Source organism: Schistocerca nitens, chromosome 3, assembly GCF_023898315.1.
Source record: "Schistocerca nitens isolate TAMUIC-IGC-003100 chromosome 3, iqSchNite1.1, whole genome shotgun sequence".
Classification (NCBI taxonomy): domain Eukaryota; kingdom Metazoa; phylum Arthropoda; class Insecta; order Orthoptera; family Acrididae; genus Schistocerca; species Schistocerca nitens.
In genome coordinates, this window is record NC_064616.1 from 695,739,714 (window position 1) to 695,766,405 (window position 26,692).

At 37.5% G+C, this 26,692-nt stretch overlaps 1 protein-coding gene across 4 annotated transcripts in view; it reads left to right on the top strand.

Annotated features, from left to right (window-relative positions):
• The first annotated feature begins 216 nt into the window (after positions 1 to 216).
• Positions 217 to 26,692, top strand: part of LOC126248667 (transmembrane protein 43 homolog) — a 224,113-nt gene continuing 197,637 nt past the window's right edge. The window contains exons 1-2 of one of the 4 annotated variants that reach the window (XM_049949887.1): positions 217 to 437; positions 18,903 to 19,043. In XM_049949887.1, the coding sequence (XP_049805844.1) occupies positions 18,915 to 19,043 (129 nt within the window). In that variant the 5' untranslated portion in view covers positions 217 to 437; positions 18,903 to 18,914. Of the gene's footprint in view, positions 529 to 18,304; positions 18,817 to 18,902; positions 19,044 to 26,692 lie in introns of those variants that run through there. The other 3 variants (XM_049949888.1, XM_049949890.1, XM_049949886.1) reach the window with 3 other exon arrangements.

Consider the following 26,692-nt stretch of genomic DNA (forward strand, 5'->3'; position numbering starts at 1 on the left):
GCCTTTCCTTTATAATTAATTATTTTAAGTTATTACTAATTTAATAAGTAAATCCGAATTTCAGAAAATCTCAGTTCGATGAAAAATACATTATTAGCTTCTCAAACAGTGTCTCTCCTTTTTGAACTACGCACGATGTTTTAGAGCTTTCTGGAAATGGTATTTGATAGGCGTGGCATCTGGACAATTAGATAGTCGATAACGTGGTACATACCATATTCCCTTCGACAGAGCGCAGGCGCAGGGGCGTGAGCCTAGGAGAAAGGAGCTGCTGCTTACGCCCGTGTCGAAGACGAGGGAATTGTTAGGAGTTTAGTGTACTGAAATTAAGTAAATTTGTGTCCGACAGAGGGTGCACAGGCGTTGTGCAATAGAAAGATATATTTCCGAATCTTGACGCCTAAAATCATCAGTTCGCCGCCGTTCTCGGGTTGGAGGTATTATCTAGTGTCCGAAGAAATAAATAATAATTCTCCGCGTTATTTAAACACAGGTTTAAATTTTTTTAGTGTAATGCATAGAAAAAATGTGAGTATGGTCTGTGTGTAGAGTGAAATTATTTGAAGATTAAAACCTCTTCCGTTAACCGATGTAGTAAGATCGGTGACATTAATGCACGTACCCGTTAGTGGATTGATGGCTCATTATTATTTGTTATTACTCTTTGACTGTACAATTCTGAGCATGTTGTAATGTAGCGTTTTAGCTGAGAAGTTATGTGGTGTTCTTATTTTTTTTATAGTCTGTATCGCAATGTTGTTATAAAGTAATTTTGTGGCGTTTAGGCCGTGTATTGACAGTTGTTTATACCTGAATCTAGAGAGTAAAAAGCGTACTTTTCGGTTCGCGAGGCAAGGCATAAAATAAAATTGGCGATGTTTGTCAACGGGCTATATTGTGATATAAATTGTGAGAACCTGTGAATTTTAACTTGACCATGTCCACTACAACACAAAGAATAAGATCCTTGATATTCTCTACATACTCCAATTATGAATACTGCACGCTTTACGTTCAGGCCACTCTGGCTGTTTTGTATGTACAGTAGGCTGCTTCCACTCTTGCTACGAATATCAAGGGAAGAGCAGGCATATTGTACTGGAAAAGTATAGCTCCACCACCTGCATATAGTGGTGGTGGTGGTACACTTTTATGTAATCTTGACTACAAAAGCAAGTTCAAATACATAAACATAGTTAATTATATTAAAATTTTTAGTGTTATCTGCTGTCAGTATATAGTAGGCAAGCATTGTTATTGAATAAGTCAGAAATAATAACTAACTATATTAAGCAAGAGTATGTCTGTGACACCTGCCACCCCTCCCCCTCCCCGCCCCCTCATCCTCATCCTTTACATTGCTCATATTTTACATATGTAATGCATCAAAATACGCTTTGGGGATTTGTCAATAACTGGTATGTGAACTGACATAATTTTGCTGAATATACCCTGAAATTTTAGTTGTAACAAAAGTGCATTATATATTGAGTTAATCTCAGGCAATGCTACAGATCAATCTGTCATCACATCAAAGATTTTGAATGGGGCTCTATCATCTTATGTACTGGAAAAACAATTTGCTGATTAATGTACAAATTTCATTGAGCTGGGTGGCAGAGTGACAGTTTTGCTGAAGTGACTCTTGCGCCAAGTTATTCAGAGAAGCAGTTGAAAATGTGAATTGAATGACTGGGGGATACGAAATCTCATCCTAATGAATGTAATGTTCTTATCTGCACCACTTCTTCTTTTTGTTTGCATTTGTGTTATGGATTTAATGATTTTGGGCACCATAGCACACCAAGAATTTTGTAACTGTGTAATCTTGTAGTAGCATCAGACATTTGAAATGCCTATAATGGATTTCTTTTGTAAAAAAAAAAAAAAAAAAAAAAAAAAAAAAAAAAAAAAAAAATTGATTTCTTTCATGAAAAAGCTGAGAGTGGCCTTACCTGGACTTGCTACGCAAAAGCAAATTTTGAATCGTGTATGATTCTTACAAAGCCACCTGGTAGAATATGTTGTAGATAATGTGGAGAAATATCACTCACATTGTGTGTTTAAAAACAGCTTTTAGCAGGCAAGGCTTTGGATAATGAACCAGAAATTGTATATGATCAGAAACTCAACCCAGAAAAGATAAAAACTGGCTAATAATATATTTTGGTCCCAGTTTGTTTTGTGTGTGTACTGAAGTCTCAGAACTACTAGGAAAATGTACAAAGGTAGTAAAAGAGTTAAGAAATTTGCTGTGATCTTTTCTCATCTAGTTGTAGTGGAATTTTCTATAATTTAATCTGTATTTTTGTGTGTGCGTGTAAGTGTCTCTGTGTGTGTGTGTGTGTGTGTGTGTGTGTGTGTGTGTAATGCTAATTGGCTCTGAGGACTATGGGACTCAACATCTGAGGTCATCAGTCCCCTAGAACTTCGAATTACTTAAACCTAGCTAACCCAAGCACATCACACACATCCATGCCCTGAGGCAGGATTCGAATGTGCGACCGTGGCGGTTGCGCGGTTTCGGACTGAAGCGCCTAGAACTGCTCGGCCACACCGGCCGGCGTAATGCTAATTGGAATAAATGTAGAAATAAAAAAAGCATGTGTAACATAAGCTAATATCTATGCCAGTTTCTGTAAATGAGTCTATGTTTACTATTCAGTGTATGAAATGAAAACTCTGGACTATATTGATCCACGAAGAATGTATGTGCGTCACTTGTCTGTTCACTGGACAGACATACAAAATGTTTGAGTCCTGTGTCATTTTCTGTAAAGTTTTTCCTGTTCTGGTAATATGTGCATAGTAGTGCCATATCTGTTGCCATAACATATTGGTTTCAAATAAATTCACATCAGTTATCATCTTTTAACTGGTATATTATCATTTGTTGTGCACTTTACATATAGTCCTACCCTTTTGTCATTTCAACAAGTCATTGTATTCTTTACATAATCTAGTTGCTTATTCAGCTTAAATTTTCAGTAATTTGTTTTATTCAGTTAGGTTTGTTTCAGTGTTTAGGACATGATCAAGTGCAAAGGCTAGACCTTGCCATTCTTAATCAGCTTAATGCCTGCTGCTGAGAAGTACCTGTCTTTCCAACCCAAGTGCAAGCCATTCTGTGTACCATCAGTGGAGAAGCCTGTAATTTACACTTCATAATGCCCTCAGAAGGGTTGATCATTTTCCTGAAGAAACTGATTATTGAACCTGGAACTGACAATCCTGTTCCAGGCTTATACAGTTGTGATGTTCACCATGGACAAGGTTGCAAATTTGCAAATTCTTGTAGGGGTTCTGAAGAATTTCATTTCTACTTGCTTTTTAAGTATGCATACATAGATTGTTCTGCTACTTGATTCTGAGGGGAAGGTATCGGTCCTTTCCAGGAACACATTACTGGACTTTTCCTTGAGTAAGTTTTGAGGGTTTTTGTTTTTTCCTCATTTCTTTCTCCTGTCTTTATTCTTGCGATAAGAATGATTTTCTTACTGCTTCTTAAGTGTCAGAAGGTTACCTACTCTTCTTTGTGTTCTTACAGTTGAAATCATGGTATTCATCTACTCCTACTTTCTGCTAAGAAAACATTTTGCACTGTTCTGTGCTTCATTGATCAAGACTATAACAATGTGGAGGTAACATTATTTGTTTGATATTTGAGTAATGTGCCACTCTGCTCTTAGTGAAACTTCAATATGTATTGTTCCTTTCTCTCGCCATTTGATTATGCTATGTTATACATACTGTCCTGGCTACGTTTTGTGCTGTTGTCTTCTGTATTTGCCCTAAGGGTTCTGTCACTACTGGCATAATAGAAACTTAGCCAATCCATAACCTGTAGCTGTCGTGCTGCCTACCTGTTAACTGTATGGACTCAATCTCTACTTGAATTATTGTCAAGAGCTATAATGAAGTACTACATTATACTGAGTGTATCTCTGAATTGTTGAAAGTATGCAAGAGCACCCCCTTTCCAGCTCCTGACAACCTTTTATCTGAATTTCTTGTAAAGGGTTTGGAGGTTAGCATTGTGTCAGTAGGATATTTTGGTATTTAGGAGACACACTATTCAACTTTCAACCGTTATAGTGACAGTCAAACTGCAGTTATATTATTAATATGATAATGAGTTCTCAATTTCATTTAGCTTTCTTTCCCTGTGTTGTGGTGATAAAGGCTGCGACAACTAGCCTTGGTGTGGAATGTGCCAGCAGATTCACAAATAAGAGAAATTTGCTTTGTGGAAACATGGTTACATGCTTGGTACTTACATAAATGATTTTTTAATTTTTTTATTTGAATGTTAATCTACCACAAAATCTTGCGAACTTTAATCCAACCACACACAAGCAGTGTACACTGAAATATGTTTATGGAGTGAACATGCAGTTTTGGATAGACTATTGATACATATCAGTAGTGAACCAATGTAGAATAGTGACTGTTGTGTTGTCGTTACGGAGCTACAAACCATGGGGAGGATACCATATGATTATGAGAAAAAAGAATGGGAAACACACTAGGAAGTGAGGCAACCTCAGACATTCATGACCTCATTTGTCGTAGTCCTCTAAAATGCGGCTTTACTTAGCTGTCAATGAGGTCTTCAATGAGCTACCTTTACTTGAATATGACAGGTGATTACTGCTTTAGCCTTCAGAGATCTGTTTTATCATATTAGTATGTGTCAAAAAGCAGTGTCTCCAGTCGGAGACAATGTAAGAAAGCCGTGTCCCTCCCCCCCCCCCCCCCACTTCATTAAAGGAAGTCATTTTCCTGTTTTCTTTTGAAATGAAAATATGTTGTTGTCCCTGATCGTTCTGCACACCAATAGTAGTCATGGGTAGAAATATCTCAGATGTGAAATCCACATCTAAAAAGGAAAAAGTGCAACTACCATGTACATATTATCAGTGTACCATCATACATAGCACTTTCAGATATGTTAGCACAGCTATTCAAACATGCCATAGTAAACATTTTAAAATCACATGTTGCTTTCCCCCCTTTTCTGGTTTTTGGATCATAACATTCTGTAGCCATAAATATTTTTATTGTAATGTATAAATAATGGACTTTTTTGTATTACCGAAGTGTCAGATTCCACCCATATGCTTTGCCCCATGATGTCATCAATATGGTGGAAATGGCTACTCCCAGTGTATACAAAATGACAATGATGTAACTACATACACACGGCAACAAATGTGGACAAAAATGAAAATGACATAATAACGTCTCACTCCAAAAATAAAATGAAAGTAACAGGACATCCACGGAAAATTGGGGGTTTACGCTGAGGACAAGCTAAATATACAACAAGAAAAATCTCTGCATCATCCCAAAACAAATAACATTAAAAAAATTTAAATTACAACGTTCCACTACACCAATTAAATCACAAGAATTCAACATTTCCCTTGAGCTCAACCACATTTCCTTTAACCTATATAACTCGACCGCAGCTATCAATATGAAAAAATTATTGCCTACAACTCCGAAAAGTGGAACCAAAACCCCAACAATTCAAAAACCCAAATACTCCATATTCACTACATCAATTAAAACACAACTGACCTACCATAACTATACAACAGACAAAGCATCACAATTACTATAGAATAAAACCAAAGCAAAAATTACTTAGCCAAAAAACCCTCCAGCAATACCACCTAGGTAGTCCACCACACGCACACGTGCATGCCGACGATGCCACATGTTTATATCCCTGTTCCGAGCTGCTGGATCTATCAGCCTCATGGTGTTGCCACAAAGGTGACACCTAACATTCTCAGCAATAGGACTGGACATCTGCAGAAAATGTATGTCAGACATCATATCGTCACCCATCTCGGAGTTTAACAATACACTCATGAACTTCACTGTCTTGTCCATACCTAATAAAAAATTAGATTTCATTCTGCACAAAAATCACCAAACCAATCAGACCTAAAAAAAATGAAAAAAACACTGTAATAACTCACTGAAAACATTTCAACAACCCACGTTACCATATCAACTATCTAAACTCAAAACCACATTAGCACGATGACAACCTCTCAGGAGATAACTTGGGTAACAAGCTAAACTTCATCCTTGACTACAGAGTGAGATGGTGCTGTGGTTAGCATACTGGACTTGCATTCAGGAGGATGGGAATTCAAATCCCTGTCCAGTCATCCAGATTCAGGTTATCTGTGATTTCCCTAAATTGCTCCAGGCAGATGCCAACATGGTTGTTTTGAAAAGGGCATGGCTGATTACCCCCATCCTTTTGCAATCTGAGCTTGTGCTCTGTCTTGGATGACACCACTATTGGTGGGATGTTAGACTCTAATCTTCTTTCATTTCTTAATTAACTGTCTAATCACAGTGGAATGCAGATTCAGCATTCTTTTTAAGGAATTGCAGCTAGAATGCAACAAACAAATCTTTATAACATTGGTACCCGTGGACAAAGAGTTTACAGGCATTTAAACATTAAAACTGTTGATGTACGTAGGCATTTGTCACTGTATGCTGTGCCCCCCCCCCCCCCCCTCCCTTCTTGAAATAGATTGAATGAAGCCACATTTTGACAGCTCTATCATGTCAAAAGGAATATTTGATGCTAGTCATTGGCTTTGATTAGAGAGATGATAGCAACAGCTGATGTGACTTTGCCATTGATGTGTATTTTCACAATTTTGTTGGTAGCTGCTGAACATAATGCATGTGAAAACAAAAAGCCTAGTTGTGGGGGCAGGCATATCTGTAACTATTTGAAAAATCACCAATGTTACGACATTAGTCACCATGTTCTTTGACATTTGTCACATGTTTGCTAGGTCACTGGTCAGAGCCGACGACTAGTATTGAATATTTCTCTTTATCCCCTCTAGTCCCTTGTTGAGTTGAAAACAGTTCATTGTCTGCAGAGTTGCATGAACTCTTGCGATTGGTGTTGAATTATTAAAAAAAAACCTCAGGTCATCAGAAAATATTGATTTTCAGCAAAAGGCTAGTACCTACAGAATAATATCAACTCATATTGGTTTATTGGACATGAACATTCTCTTGCATATCTGTAATTAAAGGTCGGTCACTCTTTTAACAGATACCATTAGGTAACCTACACTCCCGTTGTAAGGGCAGATCTTTCAGTGTCTACAGTCACTGTCCTGTCATCCATGCCATACAGTTCAGTGATTGCTTTGACTTTCACAATGCATACGGTGTATGTGAGTTGTAAAATGGCTTAGTCATCCAAAATGAGGGATTTGATGTTTCATTTAGGATATGAACCATTTTGTAACTTGTAATTTTTCATTTACCTGAAGTAGTCTGAAGGCCACTAGATAAATAACCACAAACCTTTTGAATGAGGTCTTCTTGCATGGTTATATATTCCCTCAGTTGTGATGTCAGCGATTCTCAGCTTGGTGTGGATGTTCCACAAAGAGCAATATTTTACAATTGAAATTTATTGTTCTTATTTACCTATACTTGTTTTACCTTGTTCTGTCATCTTCATTGTTTAATCACTTCCATTAATTGTTGGAAACCTGCTTATGATAACTGACAAAATACACTGTGTAACAAAACAATAAATCCAATATGTATAAGGCGCTGCTTATTTAAAAAGCATCCGCACTATTGATGGACTATGGATCAATGGTTAACTGAAAATGCTAATTTTGTTAAGCTGAGCTACAAAATATTATTGGCGTAACTGTGGGATAGTTTGTTGTAACCACAAAGCTATTCTGCAATTTTTAGAAGATAAATTATGAGTGTGGGTGAAATTGTATTTCTTCCACAACCTGTACACGCTGTTTCCTGGAGTCGGAGAACATGTTCCCTACATGACTGAAGAAAGAAAGGAGGGGAAAAAAAGAAAGGAAAAAATATGAATACTTCAGGAATCTGAATTGTGTCCTGGCTGTAATGGAGCCAAACTAATTTTTAATCTTTGCAGAATGAACAATCATACAGCATGCCAGCAGCTTTGATGACATTAGTAATTGTTTATATAGTAGTGTGTATATCAAACTGACATTGTACACTAGTGAAAGTCATAGTGAAAAACTTAGTTTTTAACTTCTGCAGCCGACATATTCATTGCCAGAGAATTCAGCAGCTGTATTGGTATTAAAATTTCTTTCATACCTTCATTTTTTTTTTTCACTCCCAGTCAAAATTTTTACCAAAAGTATAAACGTGTTATACATTATTGTTAAATTTACCTATCATGTCTGTATCACAGCTACACATCGGAATACTGTAGTATGCAACTGTGGTCATATTTTAAATGGGTAACTGATGGATGGGTGGGAGAAATTAAGGCAGAGGGGGTGAGGGGGACGAATGTCAATAGCATAGCAGATTTACATTCAGTAAAACATTATAGTAACTGTAAAAAAAGTGCAACTGGGATTGAAAGATAAATAAGAAATAATATACTTGGTCATTTTCTTTGTGCCACATCAGTTGGGTCCCCAGATTTCAGTTTTAAGAGCAAGTTTTCAGAGGGAGGTGTTTGATTGCAGTTTCGGTAAAGATGTTTGCGAATTTCATTTCTACTTGCAAGATTAAAAATTTACATGTATAATTATGTGATATGGGGCCTACATCTATTGTTGTATCAGTGTAAGAAGACCCCTGGCAGCCAGTAGTGCTGTTGCCATTAACTGTGAAGTTAAAAAGCCTGCAGACAAGAAAAAGTAGTCTTTGAAGAAGATATGACAACACTGAGGCTTTGCCTCAGAGACATTTACAAAATTGTGGTGCGCAGTTGGTTCAGGTAGGTGCACGAAGCAGCCGTGGCCATGCTCAGCCCATTGCAACAGTTAGGGAGCCTCTTATGCCGACTTGGTTATAGATCCTGACCAGTGTACCATGTTGCAACACTTGCACAAGGAATCAAGAAATCTCCCCTGGGCTTTAACAAAGTTTTTACTGTAGTTATCATTATGTTGATTCCTGGAGGGAATCATTTCTGGTCCCACCACTCAACATTGATCAGGATTTTACACCCACCACTAATTATTGAATTGTTACTCATGCTTCCTGAGGAAGAAAATGAATTGGATAATGCCCTGACATATGATATTGGTAAAGAAATGGAGGAAATTTGTCAATAAGCCACAATACTTTTATTTTCGGCCCTAGTAGCAGCTTATTTATTGACATTACCTTGTTACTGTACTTCCTTCACAGTGGTTTATCTGCTGCTTATTAAAACTCATTCATCTTTAGAAAAGTATATTTACATCGCTGAACTTTAGAACAGTGTTGAAAGTCGTATTAACTGTACCGATGCTGTAAACGGGAAAGCATGTAAAGTGAGGAGGACAATAATGTGATTCCGTGTATCTAAATTCTATTTCCTGAATTTCTGCATTGCTGCAGTTATGTCCCTGTTGTAAGGGGGAAAACTTAACAATAATAATTACAGAAGTAGCAAGTTGTAGGTATTAGTCCTTTTTTAAACTTTCTGATACACATTGTATATGCCTCCTTTTCAAGTATGTGATTGTTTCTGTCTCTTATATTTGATGATAGTGTTAGCAGTTCACAAACTTCAGAGAATATGGTTGAGCCAGCCAGTATAAGAATGGTGCGTACACTGGTAAAGTGGCGTGAATATACACTTATGGCTATGTTACGGGCAATCACCTTTTCCAACGTATCAGAGAATCAGATAAATGGTAACATGAAAACCTTTTTGCCAGTGTTACTCTCTGCACTTTAAGAACTAGGGTCATCATTGTTACTATCTCCTGATCCAGTTACACCACTATAACTGTTTCAAACTATCAAACTGGAAGCATAAAAAGTTCTGGAATAGAGTGTCTGTGGTTCAGCTTCTCATAAAGCAAAATTGAAAGGGGTATGCGTAATTGTTAAGATAAGGTCTGCATTTCAAATATCTAAAAAATATTTTACATGGCCTTCAGTCTGAAAGCTTGTTAGTAAGTCTTGAGTTGATTGTGAGATCACAATAGTCCTAGACAGATTATGTAAACTTAAGAATATACCATGGGGTAATGCTCACTGTGTCTATAGAATTCCTAAACTAGCTGTGCCAGTTAGGTGATGCTAAATGGTGAGCATCTCATGGAATTCAGACATTTGTGGCGGGCTTTTGGTTTTGTTAACCCATGTTTTCTGGGTAGTGACACTTGAAATGTCTCTCTTTCTATTAATATAAATTCTGGGTAGTGTCAGTAACCATTGTTGGGTATGGTAAGGGAGAATGGAGTATGCAGGTCTTTTAACTACTTGAAATGTGAGGTTTTTTGTCATCAGTTTGTTGACATCAATTTTTTTTATTATTTTGATGTGGCCTGCTGCAGCTTCCTTTTGTATGCCAGCATCATCTTAGAGAATCACTCACTCAGTTTCCTTGATTATTTGTTGGATATATTCCAATCTATCTTCTATAATCTTTGCCCTACATCTTCTTGTACCATGCAAGTTATTACTTGATGTCTTAACACATCGTATGATCTTCTCTTCTTGTAGTCAGTGTTTTCCATACATTGTTGATTCTGTAGAGAACCTCCTCATTCCTTATCTTTCAGCATCGTTCTGTAACACCACATCTCAGATGCTTCAGCTCAGTTCTCTTCCTGTCTTCCTGCAGTATTTGAACTAGTTCTATGAAATACTGTGCCCCAGAGGTACATTATCAGAAAATTCTTCATGAAATTAGGGTCTACATTTGATTACTACTAGACTTCTAGTGGGTAAGGTGTAACCTATTAGATACTGCAGATTGTAAGTTTCAGATGAGTGTTCAGCCTGTTCACATGAAGAGCCCACCAAATAAGTCTGTTTATAGGAAGTGCTCCAAACATTAGTGTGTGATCAAATATAACCTATAGTTCATAATATGTACCTTACAATTAATACAGGATGAGGCAAGTATGTTAAAAGTATCCTGTTTTTCACACGAGATAGGTGGCACCAGTTGACTTCATTGAAATCTGTAAGAGAGGGAGGGGAAAAAAATTAATTGCAAACTCATTATTCAAACTTCAAATAGAGCAAAAGCTGTGTGCCTCCTATGAGAATAAACTTGAGTACTGCAATATCTGCAGAGATGACTCATAGCCTGAACTCTAGTAAGGGTATAAAGTTTCATGCTGCCACTGACATCAATGTACACACTTTCAATGCAATCATGTTGTAAAACTAAGAGCTTGTGTACCGAATTCAATAGAGTGATCCAGTTGCTAATAATATAGTTGTGCTTTGTGTGTGTGTGTGTGTGTGTGTGTGTGCGCACGCAAAATGCAAGCTATTTGTGGCTTGGTTTGATCACCTAAAATTTGCACTGCAAATATTGGAAAAAATGGAAAGTGCAGTTGATTGTTAGCTAATCAACAGATTGTAATAATACTTACTTGTACAAACATGCATTTTTAAATGGAACAATGCCTATTGATGTTAACAAACTAAAAGTAGGGTAAATTAGAACTGCAGGATTCTAGTGCGAATTGTGTATGAGATATCGTATTTTCAAAAATTCCCACACTGACACTTGTACAGTATTTGTGAAAGCACACACTAAACAACTGAAGTGCATACACTAGTTATGTGTGGATTATGACAAGTAGTGAGACAATTGATCATCACAGGTTGTGTTCAAAATGACCACCACAGCAGCAATACACACTTCCAATGTGGTATGGAATAACTGCTGCACATGTGCTAGCATTTCAGCAGAGATGTCAGAGTAGGCTGCAGTAATGTCATTGCATATCATCGGGTGTAGTTGGTATGTCCTTGCAGGGAGCATGTTTCAGCATTCCGCACAGGAAAAAGTCTAAAGACCTGTAATACAAGGAACGGGATGGCCATGAACAGCCATCATGTTGGTGCCATAGGTTCCTCCTAGTCTGCAGAGGAACGTCTTTGAGCATCTGTCCAAGATGGTCTGTTGGGAGGCCGCAATACTGGTTGACATTCAGTGTTCCATCCATGAAAAGTGATTCTGAGCTGATGGTTCACTATCCCACACCTTATATTCACACTCCATGGATGCTGACATTCCGCCTGTTGAAGCCAATGGGGATTTTCAACAGATCAATATTGCATGTTTCAGCAGTGTACCAGGTCATGATTGGTAAATGTGGCTTCATTTCTAAACAAGATACCTAATACATCTGGAGTACCCTGTCTTAATACCCACACACAGAAGTTAACACGATTTTTCATAATTGTTGTCGTGCAGCTCTTGATGGTGAGAGATCTTTTAGGGATGGAACCTATGTTGATGGAGAATGCATGGGGGCACTTGCCTGACTTACGCCACTCCCTCGTGTTGTTGTATGGGAGCCAACATGCGGATCAGTTGCAACAGCAGCAAGAACATTAATTGCTCGTCTTTTGTCGTCACTTGCTTCCTTCAATTACGTTGTCTTGGGTATTACACTAAAACATTCACATTACCGAATGAAGAGGTTGATAAATAATCGCTGATACAGTTGAATTATGATGGGATATCTTGTTGCAAACACTGTAAAAGAGCAAACTGCATTCTTCCTACACTCTCCATACATCATGAGCATGTTGGTGTTTTCTGCATTGGTAAATCCTGTTGTCCACTCACGACCTACTGATTGGACCATCGCACACTAACTCCAGGAACACGCAACCTAGCAATTACGCAGGTTGAATGGCACGCACAAGTGTCAGTGTCGAAACTTTTGAAAATGAGATCTCGTAAATGACTCACACTAGACTTCTGCAACAAACACCACTGACATTCTAATTTACCCTACTTTTAGTTTGTTATTGTCAATAGGCATAGTTCAATTAAAAAAAAAGTATGTATGCACAAAAAATACACTTTGTAAGTTTTATTACAATCTGTTGATTAGCTAAAAGTATGAACCCTCGACTACCAATCCAAACTGCAGATCAATAGCACTTTCCATTTCTGCAATAATTTTAGGTGATTTACTGTGTATAGCTAGGTGGCATGTGCCAGAAGCACACTAATTAGCCTACAAGTGTGCACCAGTTCTTCTGGCTGAACAGGGATTGCTCAATTTTTATGGAAAAAAGAAAGGTACAAAAAGGAAATGAATTTCCTGTGCAGATACCAAAAAAATTACAAATTTCCACCATGGTCCAAATGTCAACTGATAGTGCATATCGTGTTCATTATGAAATAATGTGTGTACAATTTGTGCAGTGATCTGTAAGAAATGAATTAACATTGTAGAGCCATCTTATTACATTATTAAACAACTTCTTTGCAAAACAGTATTGAACACTAGGGTTAAGCTGAATGGGGTTGCGTTGTTCACAACAGTGTGGCATAGTACCCAGGAGTATGGAGACACTAGTCTCCATCCAGCTATCCTGATTTAGGTTTCCTATGCTTTCCATAAATTACTTAAAGAAAATACCAGGATGGTTTCTACTAAAAGACCAGTCCCAATCTTGATCATAGAATGAAGGCTTTACTGGCTGGTATTAACTTCTTTTTAAAACTTCTGGGCTGAAAATGTGTGAAACTTTCCCCTAATGTTTCATCTCCGGTTGCGGGAGCCATCCTCAGGTGGAATTGAAATGTTAGGGGAAAGTTTTACATATCAACCATAGCCTGTCACCTAGAAGTCCTTAGTTGACCTCTTCTGTCCGTGATTGACTCGGGTAAAATATTTGAAATGCACCAACCATGCTCAGTAACATCCTTTACTTTGGAGTATTACTGCAGCTACTTCCAGAGCCACATAAGTTTCCTTTTACTGTCAAAAATTAATCATTTTCAGATAAAACTTGTCCCACAAAATTGAATATTTTTCCTTTAATCATATCTTGTGTGTTCCCAATTTCAGCACTTATTTTTTTCGTTCTTGCGACACTTATGACAGTCATTACTGACTCATCACAAATATACCCAAATGTGTCACTTTCAGGGTTGATGTCTTCATTACTTGAATTGCTAGTAGTGGTTGTCAGATTTCTTTGGTAGCTTATATTTGGAACATGCCCCAACTGAAATATAATGAGACCTGTAACTGCAAAAGCTGGTAACACTTAGTTCTTCAAATTTGGTTGTTTCTTTTCCATAATGTTTTCAGTAGTGAAGGGAAATCTTATTTTGTTGGATTGGGAAGAGAGATTTCTGACCCAAGCTTTTATGTAAGGAACTGGCATCAGTATCATTTCATCAGACATTGAATTCCAAAATCCATGGGCTGACACTAGCAAATGGCAAATGAGAAAATAAACTATCATTGTCATCATCATCATCATCATCATCATCCAAGTATTGCTAAGTGATACCAGTGGAAAAGTGAAATTGCAGTTGTCACCTGCAACCACATTGTCAGTTTAATTCTTGAGCCCAGGGTGCAAAGACATTCAAACATAACAATTCCAGTGCAGTTGTTTTTTTCTCATAACTTTCTTTCATCCCTGTTGCTGGGCCAGGTAGTTAACAAGGACTGTGGCTTAGGCACAATGTAGGAAGGTAGAAAGTTATCATCTATGAATATGACAAATATTAACATCAGTGCTACCTTTGTGTGATTATTAATAGTTTAATGTCTGTTAGGGAGGGGGATTGGTTTTATTGTGATGGACTACAATTTTTGCAGAGATGTCCTTCAATTTTTACCAGGTTTATTTCGATAATCTTTCAGGCATTTCTTAGCTGGTTGTAGCCCACACATGTTATGTTGGTATACATGATTTCTTAAATCTTGTTGTGCTTATTAAGGAAACTTCCTGCCCCTATCGAGTGAGTGCAGTGCTGACACACTGGACTCATGTTCAGGGTGGTGATGTTTCAAATCACTGTATGCCCATCCAGATTTAGGTTTTTCATGAATTCCCTAAACGTTTAAGACAAATGCCTGGGGGATTCCTTTGAAAGGGCATGGCAGTTTCTTTCCCCCATCAGGTAAATTTAACTAGTTGACAGGAATATTAACAAAAAATACTTACTTTATATGTTGTTCTTAAATGTAGGATTGAAGGTGCCTCTCCGCTCTTACTGATCTTGGACAAGTATTAACATAACCATGGCATGTAAGCGATATCCCCACTAAAGTAAACATTTGCCCGTTTTTCTATGAATTTCTCTTGTCACTGGTTACTGGCCATGCTTAAGCAGTTACATAAATTTATCATGCTCTTGTACATGCTATTCTTCAAATGTTATTTTTTATCCATGAATGTTGCCAAGATTCTCTGTCCTGTTTTGTTAAAGTTTGCCTGTAAGTTTGCTTATGTGAATTATAATGTATTTGAGTTTTTCTGATGAATTTCCGTGCCCAAATTGTGTAGTGCCTCATACAGGCTTCTGTTTGCAGTTTGGCAACATAGTTGATCACGCAGTACTCTTAAATAATAAAAATACTGTTTCAAATATAAATACCAATATAAATTTATGCTTCATATAGGTCCGGTTGGCAGATGAATTCACCATAGACCCATGAAAAAGCAGAAAGTAGCCTGAAATGAATAAAAGATGTGTTCATTTATTGAAAAGTAATATGTTAATAGAACAAGTGTAATACTGAAACTGATTTTGATTGTAATAAGACATTTAATAGAAATAAGTTTTTAATTTTATACATAAGTGTGCACTGCACACTTAAAATTTTGACACACATAGTATGCAGTGACTCTTGAAGAATCCTGGGACAAAAATTATGATAATATCTAAGAAATGAGATTGGGTTATTATAGATTAAAAAAACCACAAATCCAAGAAGATAGCACAATGCCTTTATTTTGGTGCTGTAATTGAGTAATAAATCCTTTACATTCTTGTGACATTCTCTTCACAGTAGCCCTACTTGGTCCAAAGTGTTCCACCAGATAGTAACAAATCATAAGCCAAAGGTTAGAAAACGAGGCTATGCATGTCCTCTAATTGAGGATTGAAGTAGTCTGCCCTTGGAACATCCACAATGCAGGTTAACTCCGTGCCAATCTGTTCTAAGGAATATTCAAAAGAGTCAGGAAGTCCTATGTGTTCATCCCAACTCTTCACCGCAATGAAAAGACAACAGTTACAGATTCGTACTCACACTTTTTAGTGGCTCTGTTCCTTTGTAACTTTGTCCTGTTCCCTAGATGTAGACCTGAAAGGTAAGTATTCTTAGGAGACAGAAAAGGTGAAACAAAATCCCTGGATTATGAAAAAAAAGCACTATGATCTAACTTACATTTCTGCATTGATAAGCCGGCCGGGGTGGCCGAACGGTTCTAGGCTCTACAGTCTGGAACCGTGCGACCGCTACGGTCGTAGGTTCAAATCCTGCCTTGGGCATGGGTGTGTGTGATGTCCTTAGGTTAGTTAGGTTTAAGTAGTTCTAAGTTCTAGGGGACTGATGACCTCAGCAGTTAAGTCCCACAGTGCTCAGAGCCATTTGAACCATTTTGCATTGATAACATATGGTTGGTTGATTCAAACCACTATGTAGCCAATGCCACTGTCGCCCCTTCACCCATGGAAAAGGAATTTTAGGTATTTTTGGGTCCCTCCTTCTACATCACTCTTTCTTTCTGTAGATTTTGCCACATAGTGAGCACCCTTCCATGTGCGTTTGAAGTAATTTCTGTGTAGGAGTAAAAGGAGGGGATCATGGTCAGGTTCAGATTGGGGGGAGGGGGGGGGGGAGGGGAGTGGTTTATGAAATTAAAGAGTAAACTTCATTGAACTGGAGTATATTCTCAGTACTCGGAATACAGAAGGGCTTGCCCTGTGGAGGTAGACAATATGGACTGCAGGTCTTAGAGGTTTGGAAAAAACTTTATAGAATAGAGAGGGGGAGAGAAGGCTGTTAAAAGTTCATGTGGCTGGTGGCTGGTCTTGGTGAGCAGAGGCTGGCAGCAGAAGCTGTCTGTTCTGTTTGAAGGTTAAGTACAAGAGAGCATATACTCTGCACCCTGCCCTCAAAGATGCACCATTGACCACAGTGTGATGTGTTTCTCTCATTCCCTATTAGCTTAACATGGTGGCTTGGGTAGTCAGATCCCATAGTTCGCAGGCACATAGGCCCTGGGAAGGTGTAAGAAGTAAACTTGGGAAAATGTTTGAAAGAAACAGCTGTTTGAAATAAAATTATGCATAAGAATTGTAGAATATGCTTAGACTGGCTGGCTATCCTTTGAGATTTTGCTATATGTACAATGTCTAATCAATGGAATGACACGGGACTTTGTAATGAGAGCAATTGTAAATGAATACCTTAAAAATTTGCTGCAAATGAATGGTAAGTACCAGTAAATTCTTTTTCAGTAAATGTATTACTGTAGACTAATTAAGTGCCATTATTTGTTGGACTGTTTTTCTGGGGAAGATTTGCCACTGTTTTTACTTGCAGTGGAATTATAAGCAAGTTCCTGTCTGCCTTAGAAGATGTAGTAAAATTTTATTTGTTTTTCAGTAGTGTAACATTTGCTGTATCTCAGTTTGAGTGTAAGCCGTTCTGAATGAATGCAGTACATTAAATCACACGGTGGAATGATATGCTTTGGAATGCGCAGAATTGTGATACAGCATGGTGGAATGTATGTAAACAACTTTATTCCTATTTTCTTGCATACTAGAATGGTTAAGTCTATATTTAGCTTTTGTAGGTAAATACTGTGAATTTTATTATTTAGACTTTTTTAGCACTATAAACTATTATCCAGTCACAGGATTGAAAACTGGAGCAAAACAGAAAGAAGCAAGTTAAAGAAAAATCCATCAGTTGGAATGGAAGAGGCGTACTTGTAAGTTGAAAAAAGAGAGCGATCATAAATCAGTGTTATGTGAAAACACTACAAAGTAAGTTGCCCAACTTACAAAAAATACTGAATGCTAATTGGTCTCAATAATTTCAACTTTTGAATCAGTACAGTTGATGAGTTTTAGACTGAAGCAAGTGTTATTTTGAGGAAGATATTTGCATTCAGTTGTAAATTAGTATACGAAAAACAGAAAATGCTGAATAAATTACTTTACTTACTTGTAGTGCTTTATTAAAGTCTAATTACAATCCTTTGAACAGTTAAAAGCAAATTTTCTCTCCAGCCTTCTGTACTAGCTTTTAAAAAACGGCAATGACTTGTTCATTACTTCTGTCCCATTCTCAGATTTCAGTCTTGGATTTAAATGCCTAATAACATTTTGGTGTTATCCAATGATGGCTCTAGAAACAAAAAGGAAGAAGCATTTCTGTTGAGTTTTCTAATCCTTATGTGTGATTTTTTTTCTGTTTTCTTGTAGTATTGTTTAGTGTAGTTATGTAGCAGTGAAAATAGATTATTGGGAATTTGTATTTAAACTTCTTTTTATGTATTGATGACATTGCTTAATACTTTCATTATTTATTTTATTCTTCTTTCTGTTGCAGTTCTCGAGTAGTATGACTACATCTCTTTATTGGCCGAGACAAGTGCATAGCTGCATGCATATATAATCTCCCCCCCCCCCCCCCCCCCCCCCTTTCCTCTCCATGTGAGAGGTGGTACAGCAGTTACGATGCTGAAGTTATGTTTGTTTGTCAGAAGTATGTTAAATTTTGTTTCTGGTAGAGCTTTTTCCTCATATTCACCTCAAATCCCTCCAAATACTGTGAAGTATCCTACAGTTAAGTCCAAAACTGATTGTTTCCCTCTACTTGTATTTTATTTTTAGTGTTTCTTAAATCCTAATGTGAGAAGAAACACACTGTGAAACGTTTGATTTGTCACAGTGCAGCTGTGTAAACAGCAGCCAAAGTGAGGAAACTAGCCTTGAAATATTTTGCTGCTATATGATGCAACTGAACTGATATCGCAGTCTACTGTAGTATTGTTAATTTTATGGTATGAAGGTAGTTTTGAAAATTTTCTTTTTATTATTTCATGCTAAAGCATTTTAATGTGGTATAATATTTTCTGTTTGTTGTTAGCACCCTGCTACTATGCCCCGTCAACAGATGGGTTCACACCGTGCTCATAATGCGAGAATAAAACGGAAAGGAACATGGTTTTCCCTTCTTTTGGGGTTTGTTACCTGTGTGTGTGGAATATCTCTACTTTTGTGGAATGAGGTAATTTCTTTTGCTTTATTAATTATTGATTATGATGTCTGATAAATGAAATTTGATGTTGCATGATAATGAATCAGAGAAACGTTACAGCCCAATCCTACCTGTATCTGCTTTTCTGTAAAAAAAAAAAAAAAAAAAAAAGTCATTGGTTTTTAAAATATTCTGAATAAATTAATAAATCAAATCAAATCATAACTGATTATGTGATATGGTAGAACCATTTTGATGATAAAGTGAGTTGCCATTAGTTATTTAGTATATTTATGTTTCGTCTTCTATGAAGTTATTGAGTTAAATACTCATGGCGACAGAATTTATAAGTTGTAGAACCACAGCTGACAGTTTTTTTACGGTAGAGCAGAAAGGACAAATGTCGTAAGCATATCTGGAACAGTGATGTATAAGTGAAAACATGTGAGAGGTTATAGGAAAAAATTTTTCTTTTCTGTTGTAGATGTTGACTACATAATCTGAAATTGTCCATACTCAGTGTGGGGCATGTTCATAATGAGGAAAATCTCTCTTGAAAAGTCTCTAAATAAGTAATTGTGCTATTGTGTACCTCAGTAATATAGTGAGAGTTGTTAAATCTTTAACTGTATGCTACGAGTAGAGTTGTGCACAGTGCAGGTTTCAGCCCGTGTCTTAAAACGTGGCCTGCATGGTAAATGGGCCAGTGTAGCTGACTTGCCATATTATACAACTGAGTACATTGCTGGCCTGTCACTTTCCCAGCCCTCCTAGTTGTTTATTTGATGGGCCAGTCTGTTGTCTCTGCTGCATTACATTCTGTCTCTGTCTGCAAAGCACTATTGTTACCTTGACTTGTAGTTTTGATTAATTGTACAGTGTCAGGTTGACAGTGGTTTTAATAGATGGGTGTTTCCCTGTAGTGCCAGTTCATACATTTGTTTTACTTACAACCAGTTAGAGTACCCACAAAGGTATTTTTTATGATTAGAAGTTTATGTGTCAAAGGAATAACAATTACACCATACCTTTACTCTGTAAAGATTCATTTAATTATAATACTTCTTTCCAAGTCATGCAAGTGAGCATACATTGACGAAATTAATGCATTGCATTCTTGAAGTGTGGAATCTGACAACCACAATGCATTGACGCATGGCAGGACTCGCATAGCACACAGTGTCGAAGTAAAACTTTTACCTCTTAAAGTTCAGGATTTGGCAGACATATGCAACTTGCACTGCAGTAATATAGACATGCTGCAGCAATGAATATCGAGAGCAGAGTGCACAATGCAGTGGGCTGGTGAGACAGCCGTCAGATAGGCCAGCCTACTGACCCACTGACAGTGGCGAGAAACCTGGTGGGCCAGACAGACTAGACTGTGGCCTGCACAGGCCAGCACAAAGGACAAGGGCTGGGCAAGCTGAAACTTGTACATCCATGACTCTAGCTACGAAGGTAAGCGATGCCATTTAAGATTAAGTATGAATATGAAAATGAAAGTAAGGGAGAGGGTGAAACTGGTGTTAATGCAAAGCTTTTTGTTTTGCTATTGAAAAGGGTGGAATAATTTTTTTATTTTTTATTTATTTATTTTTGCATTCCATTTGAGCCCTATTTTTGACAGGTAAGCATCACTCAGTCAGCACGTCACAGCTGTAAAAAAAAACAAAGAAAAAAAATGCGTTATTAAGTCTGTGCTAGCCCAGTATTCTTGAGAACTTCTTTGATCTGTACTAGATTTTCGTATGTTACTAGCATCTTTACCGTGGCTGTGGGAGTAATTGTACTATATCTGTAACACAACGGTGTTAGTGTGCCCACAGCAGTGAAATTGCTAATATATTGAGACTCATGACAGTGTAAATGACCTTTATGTAAATGTTCTGCCAATGGGAAAGCTTAAAGGTAAAACATTTCTGAAGAGTTAAAAAAGGATACATGTTTGTGTTACATTCACATATGCTCAGATATTTTTACAAGTCCTAAATGTTTAACTCTCTAATTTTTGTTAAGACTTCAACAAATATAACTATAATATTATTCACATTGCTCCAAGAGAATGACGCCTTTTTGCATTATGTTCCTCAAATAAAATAAAATATCATGTAAGCTACAACCACATTGTTTAATTTAAATGAGATTGTATTTTCTCTCTTTTTGTGCACAATTACACCATACAAGCATCATAAAATATTATAGCAGAAGACATTTGTGACTGTAACTTTTAAAGGAATTGCTAGAACAGAACAAAGTATTACTAGAAACCTGAAGCAGATCAGGATATGCTAAGTGACAAATGCAGAGTTAATACTTATATCTGTGCCTTTCAGTGCCTCCTGAATGTTTGATGAGGTATATAAACAGACAATGTTAAGGGAAACACTTAGCACATAGTCTCTGTGAGCATCCAGTGGAAGTCATTGTGCTTCACCAATCATGAAAGTGGCCAATAGCTATGCTGCAGCATTCTAATAGATCAATGACAATTATTTTCATGAAGAATGACTTTTTACGATGGCATTGCAGCTTGTATGAAGATACCTGTATCATAATGCATGGCATTGCATCTTGTACGATGATGCCTGTATCATAATGCATTGTTGGATGTAGGAGAACCAGGTGAAATAAAAATTGAACTGAATGTTATAATTTGTGATGACATTATTACATGACACCATGCAATGCCATGGTAAAAAGTCATTCTTCATTAAAATAATTGTCATTGATCTATTAGAATGCTGAAGCACAGTTAGTATGTTGGGGTGTTACTACACATAAGCTTCCACAATTTACAATATCTAAATTTTAAAAAATGCATGTTGAACAACAAATACTTCTACTTTAGATTGCATGCACTTTGTGCATGTGCAAGGGTGAGTGGAATAACAGAAAATTCTATGAAATTGTGCAAACATTTGAAACACTGTGATTTACCTGTGATCTCACTTATCTTGTGACCACTTGTGCAAATCCTGAACAACCACCTTTCACAGCATGGACCTCTGCAACAGGAGTGTCAGTGGGGGTTCTGGAAGGTACTGACAAGGATGTGGAGCCATACCAACTCCATGGCCATCTGTTCTAGGTTACTCAGTTGAGGATCCACAGCACATACAGCCTGATCGAGGTGCTGCCATAGGGTCTTGATTGGGTGTAAATCTGGGGCATTTAGTGACCAGGGCGTCATGGTAAATTCATCCTGGTGCTCTTCAAACCATGCATGTACACGGTGAAGTGTCACATTTCATTGTCCTGCTGGTAGATGGAATTGTGCCAAGGAAAAACAGACAGCATCTAGGGGTGGACATGGTCACAGAGGATAGATGAATACCTGTGTTGATCCATTGTTCCTTTAAAAATGACAACAATCACCCAGGGAATGCCACAAAAACATTCCCGAGACCATAGTACTCCCTTCTCCAGCCTGGACCCTTTGAATGATTATCACCGGGTGTTTGCTTTGAGATGTTTCATGTCATACACACCAGTAATCATATGCTTGATGAATTCAGCTGAAAAGGCCACTTGTCAGTCATTGGACATCCAGTTGTGGTACTGGTGTGCAGATTGCAGTCTTTTCTGCCAATGAGCAGCAGTGAGCATGGGTGCATATGCAGCAACATTCACTGAACGGGCATTGAGGAGACACTGTTGACAATCCCTTACTTTATATGGGTTGACAGTTGCGCGCATCATTTGCCGGGGTGCCAGTTGTGGATAGTGCCATTTTGCAATGCACAGTATACTTTAACTGCAGTGGCACATGAACAGCTTACAGACTTTGCCATTTTGGATGTGCTTCCACTCTTGGCCTGAAATCCAATGATTGTTCTGTTTTGGGAGTGAGATAAATGGCTCCATTTCTGCATTACAATAATGACTGCACTATTTTCTGCATCCCCCTGACACACTTCATCTACCCTCCACTGCTAGTGCTACTGCCTGCCATCTGTGAGTGGTTAAATAGGCGGTGGTCACATTAGTGTGACTGGGTTGTGTAGTTCTGGAAAAGCTTGCCTAACCATACCCTGTGTGGTGGCCATTAGCTAGTAGTCATTGGGCTGAACTTGAGTTCATATTATAGTTTTTGTTACTCAGAAGTGTTTTGAGAGTGACTCCATCTTGTGACAGATATTTGGACTTTCGATATTATTCTGCTTTCCAGCCAAGATTTTTCATTAATTCCACAAAATAGGTCATGGATTACAAATGTTATCCATCAACAATTTATTGACTGCACTGAAACACAGAATAAATGAGCTCAGTTCATAAAGTTACTAATCTCGTGTATTTTTCAGGACTACAAATAAAATCAATAGGAACTAACACAACCTGGATTATGATGGTGAGAATCACTTGTAGACAGGGATGAAAGCAACAACTTTGCTGAAATGGTATTAGAGACGGTAGATGTAGACCTTACAGTGGTAGATGGGCCTCACTATACTCAGGTCCCAAGCAGTTCCAATCATTGTGAACAAATTACATGATCAGTCCAAAGAATATCTACAAACAACAATGGCAGAGCAGAGTAGTCATCAATACTTAAGCTAGCTATGGAGAACAATACATTAGCTGTTGAACAGAAGTAAGAATGAGCTAGCGTCTGTTTGGTCTTAAATCAATGAGCTGACAGTCCCCAAATGACCTGCTGGCTGGAGGAGCTGTACTGCTCACCTCTACCTAGATTTAATGAGGCATATTGATAGTATTTTATCATCCATCGATATGTCATGCGTAATTAAGACTAGTGGTGATGAAAGTCAGTAAAACTGTCAGCAGCTGCTTCTGAAGAAAGTGCAGTTTTGTATTTTTAGATTGAGGGCATTTCATCCATCAAGTGTTTTGGGAGCTGATATTTAACATGTTTAAGAAACACAGTTTCTCTAATTTGACAGAGATGAAGTAAGTCTTCAACAATGATGCTACCAACATCCGCCCTCCCCCCTTCCTCCTCCAAATCTAAAGTGAAGTGAGTAAAGAGTGTAGTCCAGACAATGTTCACTTTCATTTCTGTAAGTAGACACATAAACAAAGTCATGCGTAAAGAAATTCAGAAGACAACAATTGACAATGGTTGTGTTAGAGCACATGTTCCGAAGTTTCTTCAAAGAAACACTGCAACAACATGCATGTATATGCACTGGCAAAGGTAAAATCATTTCTCAGTGTGTTCTGAATTAACCCCTTAACATACATGATTTTGTTGCAAACTATGTAAAAAAAATAGTATTTTTTATTAATGTAAAAGCCCTATAATGAATTATATTACATATAGACATATAGAAGATAACTTTTAATGCTCAAAATAATGAGTTAAAAATTTCAAGTTTCTGTTCATATATGAAGTTGAACCACATATTTCACAATGGTTTCCTGTGAATGGAAAACTTGAATGAGCTGGCTGGAGCACAATGGACAGATTTCTTGTACCACTGGCAAGCACCTGTCGGTCATCTGACGAACTGTCGTCACTATCAGTTTCTAATGAAGTAACACCACATTCTTCTTCATGTCGAGTTGCTAAATTCAATGTCTAACTCATAATCACTGTAGCTCTCCAGTTTGGTAAGCAAAGTGTAAACAGTACTAAAGGACAGAGGTTGAAATTAAGCATTTTGTTCTCAAGTATCCCAAGATGCACACAGTAAAGAAGAGATCAAGTGGCAACTACCTCAAAAAACGTGACAGATTCTAAAAATATAGGAATGGATGCTCTCTAGCAGCCACATGTAACTATTAGTGCTGAAATGGATAAAAGTGAGGTTTTATTTTTCCAATGGTTGTTCTTTAGTTGCCCGAGTGCACATGGGATTTTAAGTTCCTCTGAAAATAATGCGATAACTTGGAACTTTATGTTAAGGGACTAAGACTCTTCTGCATCCATCTTGCACCTCAGATCTGGCAGTGTTTTTTTTTCTTCCCAATGTGGAAAAAAAAGAAAAAAAAAACATTAATGGGTGTGACAGAGTCCCTGGTAGTGGCCATGTTTGCCTACAAGCTGTTGCCATATGAATTTCCCCTATTAGGCATATTGTGGAGCATTCACCAGGCAATTTTAGTCAAGGCTACATGTATACAACACTGAGAGCTCTTTTGCAAAATGTCAAAGTAAGTTTTGGATAAATCACTTTGTTTCTCAAATACTTCAATTTGACTTAGTACTTCGTAGTGTTTCATGCCAGTGAGTACATAGTTTCTTAAAAGTCTAACTGATCTGCAGTCAGCTGATTATGTTAAAAACTTGAGTAATCATTTAGAATATTGTATATCACCTCAGCACGATTCCAATATAAGTTGTGACTATAATTCCATACTGCTCATGTGCCCATTAATGGAAGAAAAGTTAGTGTGACTTGTATATCTGTGCAAGAGAGAGATTTAATCAATGGCAAAATCTACTGGGAGGGGGCAAAAAGACAACTGGTATTTGCAATCATAGATTGATTTCATTTTAGCTAATTGTTGGAGCTAGTCAGCAGTTGTAGGGAAGACATTAGAAGATTATTGTTATTGTGTCTAAGGGTGACATTTCAAAAATTGTATTTTATATGAAAGATCTGGCTCCAAGGATCTGAATTACAAACAAGCTAGGAGGTAATTAATGAAGAGGCAAGTCCCGCCATTGTTGAATGTCCAGCTGCTTAAGTAATAATATTGCAGGAATATTCATTGATTTAGTGAACTGAAGATAATCTTTTCAGATGATGGTAATCTGATTATTACAATTTATTATGTATTTACCTTTCAGTGGTAGTACCAGAACCAGAATTTTATTCTTCCACTGGGTACAAAGGTAAAGCGTTGATCTAAGGAACAGTAAACATATCAGTAAAGCAGTATGACTGAGACACACACAAAAGTGTAAAAAAAAAAAAAATCTTAAACTTATAACTATGAGCACTAGTTTATTGCATTACACTATGAAGGTGGCTCTATCTTCTTTTAAAAATTGCGTGACTCGATAATGTTTTGCACAAAGATAGCAAACCCCATTCTATAAGCTGGAAATATTTCACTTCTTAATTTGTCTGCATTGCACGCGCGCACACCCGCTCGCGCGTGCGTGCGCATACTTGAAGTTAGTTATAGAGGGCACTGACAAGCAATCTGTTTATACGTGTAAGAACAATGTCTATTTAATAGGGGGAAAACTGCAGTCTGTAGGTTCTAATAATATCAGTGTGTAAATAGTTTACTGGATGCAGTTGGTCAGTGCCATCACTATTAGACGTGATGTGAGATGTGAAACATGATTCATACTAAATGAAGAAAACTGCTGACATTAAACATGAGTGGACACAGGTACGAGCATGGGCACAGACTTGGGATGGGATGGGATGGGATTGAGTACATGCATGTAAGCATGAGAGAGAGAGAGAGAGAGAGAGAGAGAGAGAGAGAGAGGCGGACTGATTCTATGCAAATAGCTTCAGACTGTGCTAGTGCTTAAAGTGTCCTTGTTACTTTCAGACCAATGTGTCAGATTTCAGTGGTGCATTGGAAATTGTTAGTAGATGAATGGAACAGGTGCAGGGTTGTGGTCTCAGGTGTGTATTGGTTACTGTAATGTGCATTTGTGAACGCCACTCAGATTGGAGGAGAGAATAAAAACACAGAAAAAATGTTACAGAAAGTGAGTTGTAATAAATGTTGAGAAATAATCAGTGTGG